General features: G+C 41.7%; 1 protein-coding gene across 1 annotated transcript in view; it reads left to right on the forward strand.

The window, feature by feature from the left end:
* Positions 1-16,535, forward strand: part of drosha (drosha ribonuclease III) — a 106,020-nt gene that overhangs the window by 66,444 nt on the left and 23,041 nt on the right. Inside the window, exons 24-25 of the mRNA XM_083935828.1 lie at positions 9,065-9,109; positions 13,666-13,823. Of these exons, the coding sequence (XP_083791954.1) occupies positions 9,065-9,109; positions 13,666-13,823 (203 nt within the window). The remainder of the gene's footprint in view (positions 1-9,064; positions 9,110-13,665; positions 13,824-16,535) is intronic.

The following is a 16,535-nucleotide window of genomic DNA, read 5'->3' on the forward strand; positions in this document are numbered from 1 at the left end:
TCAAAGTATTGACCACTTTCATGAATTTTTCATTGGCTGCTCAAGGCGATGGGGTTGCCAGCTGGGTGGGTTGAGAAGATGAGGCGCCCATTTGATGCCGCTGACCACACACAACCCCCTGTGGGCTAGCGCTGCATTTTAAAGGTTTATCTCCTTGAACCTTTTAAACACCTGAGTGATACTGTACTTTAGAAGCTCTCACCACATCTCTATCGCCGCTATGACTCACCCAACATTAGACCCCAGGCCCAAAACGGCTGCTGACTGGCGTTGTCCTTGGCAACAACTTGAGAGCCACAGCTTCTGCTCCCTCTCTCCCTCTGTGCTGTCTATTTTTCAGCCTCTGTCTTTTCTGCCATTGGATCTTGTGTGGTTACCTCAGATCAGGGTTAAGGAAACATGTTGATCTTGCACATATTTCTCCCCACTGGCAGGGGAAGGTAGAAGGAGTGGAGCACTGTCAATGTCTGTCTCCAGAGACAACACACCTCTCAAAGCCAAATCCCCCCCAACCCTCAAACTGCAACAATTCTCGCCTTCTGTTCAAATTCTCAGCCCTTCCCCCCACATCACTTCCCGGTGGGTGGTCGATACACAGACCTCTTGGTCTGAAAATGAGATGCTGACCCAATTCCTTTTATATCAACGCCTCCCCATTGGGACTTCTGATGGCACCTGAAAGCTTTTGGACTAAAGGAATGCAGATTGCACCCAGTATTGAACCATCTGTGGTGCATCATCACCATCCCAGTTTTTTTTTTTTTTTTAGTCCACAGCGGAATCATAAATAACAAAACTTAAATGTTCTTAAATGTAATCTTAAAGTTGAGAAACCGCTGTTGTCTCCGATATCGCTCAAGAACAAGTCGCAGTTTGTACTCAGAAGCAGGGGCAGGCAGACATCCTGACGTTTTTTGTATTAACGTTATCTGTAATATGATTCACTTTCACTGAGTTTTTATTGTGAAAGGTAAGAAGGAAGAAGTAGAACTATCTCCACTGCCTTTGTCGAGGTTGAAGGAGTCAAATAGTTTTCCGTCTGATCCATGGGTGTATGAGGTCTAGTAGCAGACCTCTGTGTTGTTGTCTTATAATTCTCATAAGTAACAACACAAGGGCCCTCATTAATCAAATGAACGTACTGCAGAAAAACGTGCGTACGACCATTTCCACGCAAACTTCGGCATTTCAAATCAAATCAACCTTTATTTATATGGCGCTTTTCATACAGAAAAGTATCGCAAATTGCCTTACAGAGATGTACAGAAAAAGAGAAACATCAAATAAAATCAGGAGAAGAAAGTTAAAAGAACCCAACCCTCCCACATTCATGCACAGAGACACATACAAATGTATATACGTTCATTCACACATTCACATAAACACACACAGCCATGCAGGCACACAGATACACAGACTCACACCTACACCAACGCTAGCTGTCACTACAGAGACATGGCCGGGCAGCGAGACCTGAGGTACAGAGGAGTCTAGAGGAAGCTACCTTTTGGGGGGCCAACCACACCGGGAGAGATCCCAGTCCAAGGTCACAGGGAGCACCGCCACAGAGACCACCCCAACCCGAGCAGACAGGAGCCTCCGCACCAAGGTGCAGAGCCCTCTAGCCGCCCGGGCCGGAACGGTCCACGGGACAGCACCCCCTGTGGCCAAGATCAGAGACAACTCCCCAACTGGCGGGCCCCCTGAGGAAACACTGGAGATTAAAAACTGTTGCCTAGAACAGTAAAGGGTTAAAATATGGGGGCTAAAAACGAGGGACTAAAACATAGAAGCATAGAGGCTAAAACATGAAATAGAAAATAAAAGCATAAGAGCATAAGACATGAGGACATAAAAATAATTAAATGCATGAAGGCTAAAACACAGAGATTAAAACAGTAAAAAAGGATAAAACGTGCTCTGATTAGCACTGCCTAAAAGAAATCAATTAACTAAAAGCCTGGTTAAAAAGATGGGTCTTAAGCCTCTTTTTAAAAACCTCAGCAGTCTCCGCGACCCTGAGGCTCTCCGGCAGGCTGTTCCACAGTCGGGGCCCATAATAACTGAAAGCCGCCTCCCCGTGCTTTTTTGAACTAACCTGTGGTATGGTTAAAAGGCCGGTGCCGGACGACCTCAGGGTCCGCGTCGGCCGATAGGGTAAAAGCAAATCAGATAGGTAAGAGGGCCCAAGACCGTTAAGACACTTAAAAACTAGTAGAAGAACTTTAAAATCAATCCTGAAACGCACAGGGAGCCAATGCAGTGACTTTAAAACTGGTGTTATGTGCTCCCGCCTTCTGGTCCTTGTCAGCACTCGTGCAGCTGAGTTTTGTAATAATTGTAGATTCGAAATGCTCTTTTTGGGAAGGCCAGAGAGCAGGGCATTACAGTAGTCTATACGACAAGAGATAAAAGCATGCATCAGCACCTCCGTGCTGGCCTGAGAGAGAAACGGGCAGACTCTGGCTATGTTCTTAAGATGGTAAAAACCTATTTTTGTTATATTTTTTATGTGTGGAATAAAACTGAGCTCAGAGTCAAAAATCACACCCAGATTTTTTACAGATTGTGATAGTTTAAAATTCTTTAACTTTGGTAAAAGTTTCTCTTTCTGGCCCTCAGGACCAATGAGTAAAATCTCTGTTTTGTCCTGGTTGAGCTGTAGGAAATTTCCTGCCATCCATGTCTTGATATCTAAAATGCAGTTAAAAAGGACATCAATAGGTCCTGTGTCATCGGGAGACACGGCGATATACAGTTGCGTATCGTCAGCATAACTATGAAAGCTGATGCCGTGCCTCCTGATGACGTCCCCAAGGGGAAGCATGTAAAGACTAAAAAGAGTTGGACCTAAAATTGACCTTTGGGGAACACCACACTTTATTTTGTGGGTTTCTGAGGAACATGTATCCATACTAACGAAGAAGTGTCGATCTGTGAGGTAAGAAATGAACCACTTAAGAACAGTACCAGAGAGGCCGACCAGGTTCTTCAGTCTATCTAATAAAATGTGATGGTCTACTGTATCGAAGGCGGCACTTCTCAAAAATGTTGTTTGCAATCAAGAAGTCATTTACTTGATTGAAAACAAGTTTTTCCAAAATTTTACTTAAAAACGGTAATTTGGATACAGGCCGATAATTTTTAAAGATGTTTGGATCTAAATTGCTCTTCTTCAAAAGGGTGTTCACCACCACCGTTTTAGAGGAGGCGGGGAAGACCCCCGTCTGAAGAGAGCAATTCACCATGTATAAAAGCTGATCCTCAAAGAATCCACAAAGTGTTTTGAAAAACGGTGTTGGAATCGGATCTAATAGGCAGGTTGTGGACTTTACTTGGGAGAGGACTCGACCAAGTGTCCCCGCATCAACCAGGGCAAAACTCTCCAGTGTTTCCTCGGGTAAAATCAATGATCCAGGTGTGTCAACATTGGAAATCTGTTGTGGTAAAAGACTCGATCTGATGTCATTGATTTTATTTCTGAAGTGGTCTGCAAAGTCCTCACAAAGGGCGTCAGTTGGTGTTTTGGAGGATCTATTAAATTTTTTGTTTGTTAAAAGGTCAATTGTGGAGAAGAGGAATTTGTGGTTGTTTTTATGTTCGTTGATTAGTTTATGGAAATGGGATATTCTTGACTGTTTGATTGTGTTATTGTATGTTTCACGTAAAATTTCATAGTGAACTGTCAGTTTTGATTTTCTCCATCTCCTCTCAGCACTCCTGCAGTCTCTCTTTAGTTTTTTAGTTTCTGCATTTCTCCACGGGGGTGTTGGTCTTGTCATATTTCTTTTTATTGAGAGTGGAGCCACCAAGTCCAGCGTTGATTTTATTTTATGGTTAAAATTGTCAACAATAAAATCACATGGGGCTGGTAAAATTTCTGCAGGAGTGCTCTGTAAAATCTGGATAAAATTTGCAGCCACTTCAGAAGTTAGGTAGCGTTTCCTCACTTTTCTCACTGGGGCCTCCTGCTGGTTAAAACTGGTGATTGTAAAAAACACTGATAGGTCAGACACAGCCAGGTCCACAACACAGGGCGCACCAATGGACAGGCCATAGGTTATGACCAGGTCCAAGGTGCGCCCCCTGCTTTTGGTCGGCTGTGTGACATGTTGATTAAAATCAAGGCAATGGAGAAGGTTTAAAAATTCTCTCGACATAGGATCTGAGGAATTATCTATGTGTAAATTAAAATCACCGGTTATTAGTATTCTGTTATACATGCTATGTGTTATTAACAGTAGCTCTGAGAATTCACTGTTAAGAGAGGTGGAATAGCGGGATGGTCTGTAGACTGTCATACAGAGGATGGGGGGGCTGCTAAAAACAAAGGCATGATACTCAAATGATAAATATTTGTTAAAAAAGACTTCATTTGGCAACATGGTGTCTTTGGTTATTGACGCAGTTCCGCCTCCTCTTTTTCCCCCTCTAGTAGAAAATAAAAAGTTAAAATTTGGTGGGGAAGCCTCAGTGAGAACAACAGGTGCATCAGTGCCAAGCCATGTCTCTGTAAGGAGAATGCTGTCTAGGTTGTTATCTAAAATGACATCGTTAATGATAAAGGATTTGTTTAAAAGAGAGCGCACGTTCAGCACAGCTATTTTAATGTCTGTGTTGAACGTGCGCTCGTCATGTCTTTCTAGAGGAACGTTAAAAACACAGCGTGGTCTAAAAACAGTCCTGGGTGTAATTTGTCAGTGTGAGATCCTGGTTTTGATGGTGTGGATGTTCTGTGACTCAGGTGAAACTGAACAGGGGGCGTGTGTAGTGCAGGAGGGGGAGGGTGAAGGTGACTGAGGGGCAGAGGGGGCGTGTGTAGTGTAGGAGGGGGAGGGGGAGGGTGAAGGTGAGTGTGGAGCAGACGGTCCCTGTGCACATGTATGGGTAGTGAGTCAGTGGGTCGTTTGTGCAGATTGTACAGCGTACTGTAAATTAGCCGAAAGGATGCGGCTACCCAGCGTGCTGGGGTGGAGGCCATCGCTCCTGAAGAACTCTGAACGGCCCCAAAACAGGTTAAAATTGTCGATAAAACCAATGTTGAGGGCTGTGCATGCTGATTGGAGCCAGCTGTTCAATTTATCAATTTGGACGTGAGCGGGAGCTACGATCAAATCTCACGTCAGGTCTGAGATCGTGTACGCAAATTTGGATTTGCGGTGTAGCGCAGCAAAATCTGACAGAAAATAATTAACAAACCTCAGTTGTCATTAAGCATAAGCAGTCACATTAAGAATGGATCAAACGGATTCTTAAAACGAATTAAAAAAATAAAAATTGTGGTTGGAGCAATTGATTGTACTCATGTGCGTCTGAAGGCACCATCCATGAATGATTACGCATTCATCAATTGCAAAAACTACCACTCGATAAATGTACAGATGATTTATGATGCCAAGCTATCGCTCTTAAACGTGGTAGCCAGGTGGCCAGGGACACACACACGATTCTTTTATATTTCAAAACAGCTGTGCTGGCGCACGGCTGCAGGAAGGCGCACTGCAGAGCCAAAGTCATCTCCTCGGTAAGTGGCTACCCTCGATAAATTGCATTAAATCAAACAAGGTATCAGATGATTAACATTTTGGTATGGTTCTTCTAGGTGACAAAGGTTATCCTCTAACAAAATACCTAATAACCCCGCTGGCAAACCCCCCTACAGAGTAGGAGTGCAGGTTCAACAGTGCGCACACACACACATGGGTCACAGTGGAGCGCTGCTTCGGGTTGACTGCCTCCATAAAGCGTTTTTATGGGCCCCTTTTATTCCACTCTTAAGACTGCCAAAAAGCAAATCTTTATTTTGCTCCGTGTCGGATGTCAGGATGCCGATCTCTGTGTCGGAAAAGTTTCTTTTCGTACCAGTTTTTCTTCTCCATGTTTGACCTCAGTGGACGAGGCCTCCGAACCAGAAATATTTAAGGGTGTAACATGTTAATGACGATCAAATTCAGCCGCCGCATTTATCAAGGCCCGCTCATTCGAACGCTGAGAGTGGTCAGATACGAATGTTTCATAAATCAAAGTTTCTTTTCGTACCAGTTTTTCTTCTCCATGTTTGACCTCAGTGGACGAGGCCTCCGAACCAGAAATATTTAAGGGTGTAACATGTTAATGACGATCAAATTCAGCCGCCGCATTTATCAAGGCCCGCTCATTCGAACGCTGAGATTGGTCAGATACGAATGTTTCATAAATCACACGCGTGTCCTGTCGTACGACCAATTCTGCGCTCAGATCTGCGCCCAGTTTTCACGCAAGATTGATAAATGAGGGCCAAGGTGATTGGTTTATGTCTTCATTTGTGGTGCAAAAGCTTTTGAAACTCGACCGTGATCCAGAAAAACATAACGGCGCTCTTTCCCCATATAATTATCGCATTCTGTGTGAAAGTACTCTCAAAAAATACAAATACTATATTGACGTCCAAAATAATCACACGCAAAAAATGCCCCCGGTGTGTGAAGACCCTACTCGTCTCTTCCTAACTGTCTCTCCTCTGGGAAGCATCTCCCAGATTCTAGAGCCAATTCTAGTCAAATTAAAAGCCCTTGCAGAGTTTTGTAGTCGTGGATTCATGACATTTCATAACATTCTGAAGCGACAGCGGAAACAATTTTGTATCGGAAGGCAAATTAGTCACATGACCTTTTTGACAGCTGTTTTAAAATCTGCTCTCAAAGCTAGCAATGGATGCCCAGAGTAGCGAAACCCATTTTAGCATCTTTCAGCCCATTAGTTTGGTTTTATGAAGGCAACTTTGTTTTCATTTTACTTTCACCACTCTCATTAACACGATTTAGCTACAACAAAAAAAGTTATGATAAACCTATTAGACAGCCCAGCACCTAATGGCAGAACACTTTTTTAATAATACTAATATATTCCTCTATTTGTGTCCAGAAACATAACTCTGAATAAATTATTATTAATCTTGAAAATATCCTAAAAAAACATTCATATAGATGTGTACAATAATAAGGCACTTGGCAGGAATCCTACCTGACGCTCACATTACTGTCTTCGTAACTATTAAAGATTCTCAAGTTTTTTCCTTTATAAGTGCAGGTTAAAATTAGAACTTTTTGTCAGTGTGAAGGTTTCCTTCCGATCAGAATAGCCAATAAAATATTTTGGTACTACTATTGCATCATAGAGAACGTGCAAGGCTGATGAAATTCTACAAAAGAAATGTCTAAATACTAAGAAATCCACCTTCTACACAAGGTTTTTGTTTTTAAGCTGAGACCTTGATTTTGTGGAGCAAACATGCATTTGAATCTGTAATCGCTTCCTATAATATACAGTATTTATTCCCCCTCCAGTCAAATTTTTTTTTCTTCTTCCTACAGTTGGATGTTTGAGATTCACAGTGCTGAATGATGCATCTGCAGAGTCTAACAGGAGAAATATGTTTTCAGATTTATATGCTGGAAGGTTTCTCTTTGCTCATTTCAAATCTTATTTTAATGGGCAGGCCTACAAGCATGATTTGTGATGTCAGAACTAGTTTAGAAGTCAATCATGGTCCAGTTTTCAGCATGCACAAGTGTGATGTAAAAACTTAGTGATAATGGGCTTGCAGTGAAGAAGGAGACATATTGTGTCCAGCAGGAAAACTTGAGACTTTAACACAATTTGCATATTCATAGATTCTGGAAGTTCTGATGAGGTAGAAGGAGATGATGCCCTTTTTCAGGATTTCAAGAATTGTTTTCTGCGTTGTTTAAGGTTGGGCAGAAAAATTGATTCATGTAAAAAACTGTGAGTCCTATGTTCTATGATTCATAATCATCATTCATAATCAATTCATAACTTTCAAAAATGTATTTTTAAAAACTCTTTCTGACTCACCGTGCACACTTCACGGCTTCCGTAGTACATTGTTGAAGGAAGCTAGCGGCTAGTCAGTGACTGCCTGGCTGCCCGTCATTGAATGCAAGTGTTTGGGCGCACTTTGGATTTGACAACCTCCAGGGAAGACAGAGCTGGACATGACTCATTCAATATGAAGGTTTTCAAAATAAAAGTCAAGTACTTCGGCAACACTACGAACACCCATTGCGGTCAAGAGAGCCGTCATTCACATCATTCTGTCTCACTCTGCAGTATAAAACTCTGACATGAAGGTAAACACTTTGCTGTCATTCTGTCTCACTCTGCAGTATAAAACTCTGACATGAAGGTAAACACTTTACTGTCATTCTGTCTCACTCTGCAGTATAAAACTCTGACATGAAGGTAAACACTTTACTGTCATTCTGTCTCACTCTGCAGTATAAAACTCTGACATGAAGGTAAACACTTTGTCATTCTGTCTCACTCTGCAGTATAAAACTCTGACATGACAGTCATCAAATATATATGGAAATAAGAATAATTGCATAATATTCACAGAACTTTTCACTGTGGAATTTCAAGATAAAAGGTCTTTCAAAATATACTTTACACTAAAATATTATATTGTATAAAAAAACAACAAACAGTCAAAATACCAGTTTTGCAGTATTGGCCAAGATTCTGAGAAAGAAGGCAACTACTAGCCTACGTGTATAATTTTATCCATGTGAAAAGCACTTTTATTTTTTGAAGTCATTGAGAATTGAGATGTATTCAAACAATTGTGGAAGTTTAGCATGGATTAATTACATTTGGTCATAGATTTGCCTTTGTGTTTACATTATAGCAATCAGTTGATACCTTTTTCAAAAAGTATAATCTAATGTTTTCATGCTATAATTAGGACTGGAGTAGATTCAGAAGCATGTACTAATTCAAAAGTTGATTCCGAATCAAGAATCGATTTTAAATCGAATCGTGACACCAAGAATTGAACAGAATCACGAGACACCCAAAGATTCCCAGCCCTAATGTTGATGTCTCCAAACAAACTCTGGAGGGGATCTTTAAAAACATTGTTTGTAATTTATAATGTATTATGTTTAAGTCTACGGTTCATGTATTGTTGTATTGAAGTAGTATTTTTTAACGTAGATGACCCTCACACAAAGGGGGAAATGCTGTAATGTCTTTGCTCTGACTGCTCATCTCTCTGTCTCTGCAGGGCCTACAGGAGGTCTGGCTCAACTACCCACCACACCCCCTGCAGGTTGGTTGAGAGATGTGTTATCATTGATGTTTATTTTGAGCTAGGTGCCTCTCATTAAAACTCACCTCACCCCCCAAGACACAAAAGTGCTCTGCTATTCTCGTGCGTGTGTGCGCGCGTGCTTGCGTGTGTGTGACAGAGGTGGGCAAGCTCTTAGTAATTTTGCCTGAGGCTGACTGAGTTCTTTATAGCTTTCACAGGGCCCCCAGTAGCCTTCCACTAGTCTTCATTGTTCTGCTCCTGTTTCTCGCTGCTTCTTTATTTAGGTCGAGACCCTAATCCGCTTTTTCATTGACTCAGTCTCTCTTCCTCCTTTCATTCCCCCCGTCACCGGCATCATCATCATGCTTTAGCACTCCCCGCATCTCTTCACTCTCTTTATGTTCTGCCATCCTTAGCTTTGCACGATCTGCCCAGAAACATTGAACATGTCAACAGCGTTTGTTTGAAAATTAGGATTTGGGAGAAGAGATCAAAGATGCCATAACAGGATTACAGTCCCGAATCACATGGGGCCTCCAGGGACCGTCAGGCTTCCTCCTCTGATGTGTTTGTGTGGAGAAAGTGTTTCTTTGTGTGCATGCCGAGACTCCTCTTTAAGCAGTGTATTTTCTTCATCTTCCCTGCGTGTGCATGAGTGTTGCTGCATCTTCATGTACATTTTTGCATATCTATGTTTGGCCCAAAATAACATTGAGTTTCACTTATTTCTACATATCTACTTTTTTTCCCTCATCTTTGCATCTTCAACCTGCCCTGTATTTTATTTTTCATCTTAAAATGCTGAAGGTCCACAGAAGGCCTGGATTTTTCATTGAGCTTCTCAGTTCTCAGAATATACCCATTCTGTTCAGCAGTCTTGTTTTCCCGGTGAGTTGCACAGCGTTGCCCCCGGTGGCAGGCACCGTGGTCAGGGTGGAGCCCCAGGGTCAGCCCTACAATCGCTCTGTGGTGCGAGGGGAACCTCCACAGTGTGCTGCATGAGTAGTCATTTGCCACTTCTGAGCCGCAGCCTCATTACCACACACTGCGCGTGTCTGAGGTTTCCTCAGGGTGGTCCCCTGCCAGTGGGGTAACGCCTGTTAAACTGTATGAACCTCTTGGTAGCATGATAGCATCCTGACCTTTCGAGCTTGAGATAATATAATCTAAGCACTTTCACAAAAGGAAAGAAAACATCTTTCCCTTCATTTATTTAATTATTTATTTTTTAATTGATGAAAGCCCCCAGGAGTGTAGGCTAGATCATTATGTCCAAAATTGTTGGAGAATTAACAAGGTGTCACCCACGTCCCTGCCCACCAAGAAGAGGAAGACAAAACGGAGGTGAAAGAGCAGCCGTCTTAATGAGGTTTGAGTAGCTGGCAGTGGCAGCCCGCCATGGCTTGGGTAATTACGCGTACACCCGTCTTTGGCATACATGCATACATCAGCCTCGCCACAGTCGTGCCCTACAGAGCGCAGTGGAATGCTTCGTGGTCGACAAGCACGTCTTTATGTCTTTCGTGTTCACCGGATTCGCACCAGCGCATCATCACCCCCAGCTCTCCGGAATCATTTAGCACGGCATCATTTACGTTGAGTGTGGATTGCAACATTTTTTCCTTGGTTTATTGGGGTGATACATGTGTCTTTTTTTGGGCCTCAAAGGACCTCAGCTCTGATTTTGTGCTTTCTGTCTGGACTGAGCTGAAAGTGTTGCTTTGAAGCCATTTTGAAAGTGTTTTTTCTTTTGCCTCATAACTGCTGTTGACTTTTTTTCTCCTCTCTTCACTTTCGTTTGAAGCCTTGCTGCCGGCCATTCCCCCTGAAGGATAGCAAGCGCCTATGAGTGCTGAACTCGTCAGATGTAGTTAGTTGTGATGCATGACATTTAAACGCCTTCTGTTAATTAACAGAGAAAAAGGGAAGAAATAAAATGTTTCTTAGGACATTTTAGAAGATGGAACCATGACATTTCCGGCAGCACCCCAATTAAAACACTGACTTTAAAACTGCGCACTAGCTTGACATGGGAGACTCTGAGAAAGCTGTTTACTTGTCATTTCTTCATGAAAACACAGACAAAGAAGATGCTAGAAAATGAAAGTGGACACATTCCCCTGGAGATCCTTGAATGTGGCTTTCTTTATTCATATTTTTGGAGCACTTTATGTGCAACTAAAACGGAGCATGCTAAGTCAATTGAACCTGCCGCAGTTCCCTTTGAATGTCCACATGAAATTATGTAGATCCTTGTTTCTGTTTTCTTTGAGAAAGATGTCTTGGTCAAGCTTACAGTTGTTCCATGCAGAGACCAATTAGTTATTTCTAGCAGTCTAATTAATGCACCCATAAGGATATCTCTTGATTCAACTAACACGCATGCACATTTACTTCTGGCATATCATTTCTTTTTCTAATGAGCTCAGACATGAGCAAATACTGCAGTTAAAGCCGGCGGCATGTATTTTGCTGAACCCTTCTACCTCTGAACTCACCAAGCCCTTAAGATAATGTTAAAGACATAATCTGCAGCAATTTTCACAACTCAAAAACAATTCTTTCAAGATTTATCAACATCATGAGGCCGGGAGTCTCTGATATAGCCTGCTTTAGACCAAACAAGACAAGTACGACTGAGTCACCAGAGTTATTAATTGGCCGTTTGAATCACCAGATTTAGAAATAGAAAGGAAAAAAAGCAAGCTGTGTTGGACTTAAAACTTAATGACTAAGAGATTCCATCTGCTGCAGATCATCAGAGTTTGTTTTGAGGCAGAGTAAGAACACACACTCTAAACAGGCCATCAAGCAGCACATACTGAGGCTCATTTCATTTAAGGAATTTATTTGACACTCTTCTGCAGAACGACTTCATGGGGAAAGTAGTGTCTGCTTTAAGGATCCTTGAAGTGGTGACACTGGTTGTTACTGGGCATATATTTACTCTCTTTCTTCTCCTTTTGGTTTGGATCTACTTACTTTAAGTTCGGGATGTGCTATATTATAGTTCATGTGTACAGTATAGGTATTATTCTAAATAGTGGATGACATACTATCTCAAATTGCAAATAGTGTATTCTGTCGCAAATAATACATATTTAAGCTAGAAGGGCAATCGGAGAGCGCGGACCTCAGCTCATCACAATTTAACAGTTTCTTCCTTGGCCCCTGTTACACCCTTCCACCAAGTTTCATGATAATCAGTTAAGTGGTTTTTGCTAGTGGTGGGACGCGATTATAATTAGAGGCTTTGTAATTAAAATTAAATTAATCGCATATCAATATTTGATACAAGTAGCAACATTTTTCAATTTAAATGGATTTTGTTATATGACTTAATATATTATAAAAAATAAAACAGTGCTTAGTACGGTATATTAAAGAAAAGTAGAAACTTAACATTGCAAAAATATTTAGAATTATATCCTTGGCATAAAATAAACAGTTTAACATAGAGTGCTTTTTCTCTCATGTTTCCAAACACGGAAACAAAAATGATCCATCTACTATGACAGCCCCTCCTAGGAGCGTTGTCTGTGCTAACGTTAGCTGCAGCATGTTCAGCGTTGGGGTGGAGCGGAGGCTGAAGAGCTCCGGTGGGAGGTGAATTCTTACACAGCTGTGCTCTTGTCCATGTTTCCACTTGGTCATTTCTTAGAATGTCGCCCACTGAACCCAGCAACAACTCATCATCTCGCTTCTCATTGGTTTAATTTCTCTCGTGTTGCGTCCTGTGTGTCAGTATTACAGGTAGGGCGGGAACTTGTGCAATGAGCAACGTTCTGCACTGTCCAAAAATAAATTGCAATTAATTGCGTTATTTTTTTTTGTGCCGTTATTTTTTCTGTAATTATTTAATCGTAATTAACGTGTTAAAGTCCCAGCCCTAGTTTTTACGAAATTCTGCTAACAAACAAACAAATGGAAAACATTCGATGAAGTTATTACATAAGTTGTGTTCACACCAGCCGCATTTATTATGTGTCCATGTCATGCCATTTGCTGTATTACATCACCTCTTCGCAAATTTACGTCTATTTGCCTCTTTGCATTGATTTAGTATGTAATTGTGCTGCACAATTCACGCAAAGTGCAGGCAGAGTTTTTACACTGGCCTTCATAAATTCTAAACTATTCATGCTCAACTTTGAGTTTGAGTATCAAGTTTGATCGTCTCTGTAAAGATTTTGACCGGAACATTACACCCATATGTAAGGTTGATCAGACCTCATGGGCATTAATGGAACCTGATTTCAAGGATTTGCTCCCATTCCACCATTCAACACTGATGTTTGGAGATAAGGCCTGGCTCACAGTTGGCATTCGAGTTCATCCATATGTTGGATGGGTGAGAAGTCGGGGGTCGGAGGTCTTCCGCACCAAACTGGGACACCATCTCTTTATGGAGCTGACTTGTGCAGAAACTGCTGCCACAAAGTTGGAAGAACACCACTGCATTATCAAAATATAATTGTATGCTATAACATTAAGAATCCCCTTCATTGGCCCAAACAATGAAGTAAACATTTGTATCAAAAAGAGTAATTTCATGTTTTTTTTTCCTTGGCCAGGTCCAGGAGCCTCAGACGGACAGGCAGCTGATCGAGACTTCTCCCGTCCTCCAGAAACTGACCAGCTTCGAGGACACTATTGGAGTTTTGTTCACGCATGTGCGTCTTCTGGCCAGAGCATTCACCTTGAGAACCGTGGGCTTCAACCACCTCACCCTGTAAGTACGGTCAGTGTTTGTTTGTTGATAATGCAGTTACAGCCAATTAAAATGCAAAGTGAGGCACTGGTTCAGCCAGATGTAATTTGCAAGGATGCTGCAGAAACTAGCCCCGACTTTGTCTGGCGTTCCCTTCAGAGGTGATGAGGCATGATGCATTATAATATATAATATCATCTGAGATGCTGGGAGTTTTATCATGCGTCAGGCATTTTAAAATTGTCTTATCTGCTGTGAATATGGCAGCCTCCTCCTCCCACATCATCATTATGTTTACCCCCTGCAGCTTATACATTTGCCTGCAGTCTCTAAGACCTGCCTGTATAACAAGTGATGTCTTGAATGTCATGTTCAAAACCCTTAGTGAAAGATAGCTCTACTCTTTGGCCCAGTCCTTAATCCAAGGGTTTCACAGCCGAAAAAGAGAGAGAAAGAGAGGCCCAAGGGACTCTGAAGTCCCCATATCTGTAGTCTGCCTCTACCTGTGAGGCCATAACCTCAGTGCCTCATGGGAAATAGGGTTTTGATTCACTGGGTTGTCCAGGGCAGAGGGTTTAAAATGTCTCTTTTACATTCTATGCAGCCACATCTCATATTTGGCAGATATTTCCTCTCTCGCTGTCATGCTTCAGCCCGCCTTGTGAATTCCTCACTTAAGTTATTTTACATTTAAATATACTAAACATATAATTCTACAGTATGCCTGTATTTTGTTTGTTTTTTGGGGTTGTTTTCTCTTTTGTTTATTGCAAACGTTTCACAGTGATTCTGTGGTGATTTAGCGCTGAGATCTGGAAGTTTTATTTTGCTATGACATTTGTTCAATAGCCAGTAAAGTTACTAAACTTCTACAGCTATGTCTTGAAACTGATTGGACAGCCTAAGCATGTTTGTTACAAACAATTCATCACTGCAGCTACATTCTATTGTCTCAATGTGACCTTCCTCATTCATTGATAGAACGCAAGTTTGAAAAGATTGCTAATTTCACAAGAAAATAGTTTTCACTAATGAGACTGGTCACTCCCATCTGAGTTGTTTTTTTCTTTCAATTCTGCGTATTAAAGGATTATTTGCAATGGAAACTTAACTCACTTCTGAGCGTTACAACACAACACAATAGTGAGTTTGACAGCTAAAGCAAATTAGCCCTGGCAGCACACCTCTGATATCTTATTGGCAGGCTGCACTCTGTAATTGCTTGCCTAGGTTTGCCACAAGGACTGTGTGTGTATGTGTGTGTGTGTGTGTGTGTGTGTGTGTGTGTGTGTGTGTGTGTGTGTGTGTGTGTGTGTGTGTGTGTGTGTGTGTGTGTGTGTGTGTGTGTGTGTGTGTGTGTGTGTGTGTGTGTGTGTGTGTGTGTGTGTGTGTGTGTGTGTGTGTGTGTGTGTGTGTGTGTGTGTGTGTGTGTGTGTGTGTGTGTGTGTGCAGTACACGTGTGTGTGTACAGTACACGTGTGTGTGTGTGTGTGTGTTCTAATCCATCACTTAAATGTCAAACCTCTCCCCACGGATGGTCAGTGAAGTCGATTAGAGGTTTGTCTCCCGCTGAGCTTTACTTTGAGGACTTTCCAGCTCAAGGTTTATTCCAATGATATTTTCCAATTTGGTGGCATCCCATCCACTCACTATATTAAAGGTGGAAATTTAACCTAATGCATTTTTTATTTCACATAATTGTATTGTTACCTTTCCTGGAGCAAAAGGAAATAAATCATATATATTTTCAGGACATTTATGTCCATTTGCTCGTCAGTGGCCGAAGGCAGGCTGACCTAAATAGAGCTGGCTCATAAGGACTAAAGGTTATACGAAAGTAGGTCACGCTGTGGTGATGATGGAGAGAAGGACAAGGTCAGATAACAGAAAGGGAGGTCAAACAATAAGGTAGGCAGCAGATAAGATAGAACACCAGGTTGGCCTTTCACTTTGTGCAGAAAAGTGACCTAGAAGAAGACTGCACAAGAAGCAAAGGAATGGAGTTGACCCTGTTTAGAGGAAGTGCAAACCAGAGGCTACTTTGGAGACTATGGAGATCAGAGGCTACTATTGAGACCCCCTCGAGTTACTCGATTACATAAATGCATCAAGGTAAGATCTCTGCCTCGATAATTCGTTTAACTCCTATCTGACGCGTTCTGCGGCCTGTTCAGGGCAGGGATCATTTTTCAAACATACCGTTTTTGCGGATGCACACCACCACATCCGGAAAAGGCAGAGAATAAGTTTGGGATCGTTTCACACTTAAAAAAGAAGCCAAAAAGGTACAATGTGTCCACTGTTAGCTTTGTTTGAGTAAATATGTCAGTGGAGTTTTGTTCTTTGCCTGTTGTTACAATAACAGAGATAGATATTATCAGGAAGAGAGCGACTCACTCTTCCTGATAATATCTATCTCTAATTCATTTTCTAAATGATCTATTTACCTTTAAAACCTATTTGAGTAAACACGTGTGTCACAGAGGATTTTATTCACCACTTTGAATTGTTTAAATAGGAACTCATTCATGGTAAATTGCTAGTGTATTTCCTTCAGCACACACAGACGTCTCTCTCCCCCTCATGCACACTTGCACACTCAAACACAAACAAACACACACACCCACCGCCCCCAAAATTATCTCTTTTTTTATCTGATTACTCGATTTATTGAGGAGTAATCGGTAGATAACTGTGAAAGACCACATGATATTTCTTCTTAAATAATGCAAC

Source organism: Echiichthys vipera (assembly GCF_963691815.1).
Source record: "Echiichthys vipera genome assembly, chromosome: 21".
Lineage (NCBI taxonomy): Eukaryota > Metazoa > Chordata > Actinopteri > Perciformes > Trachinidae > Echiichthys > Echiichthys vipera.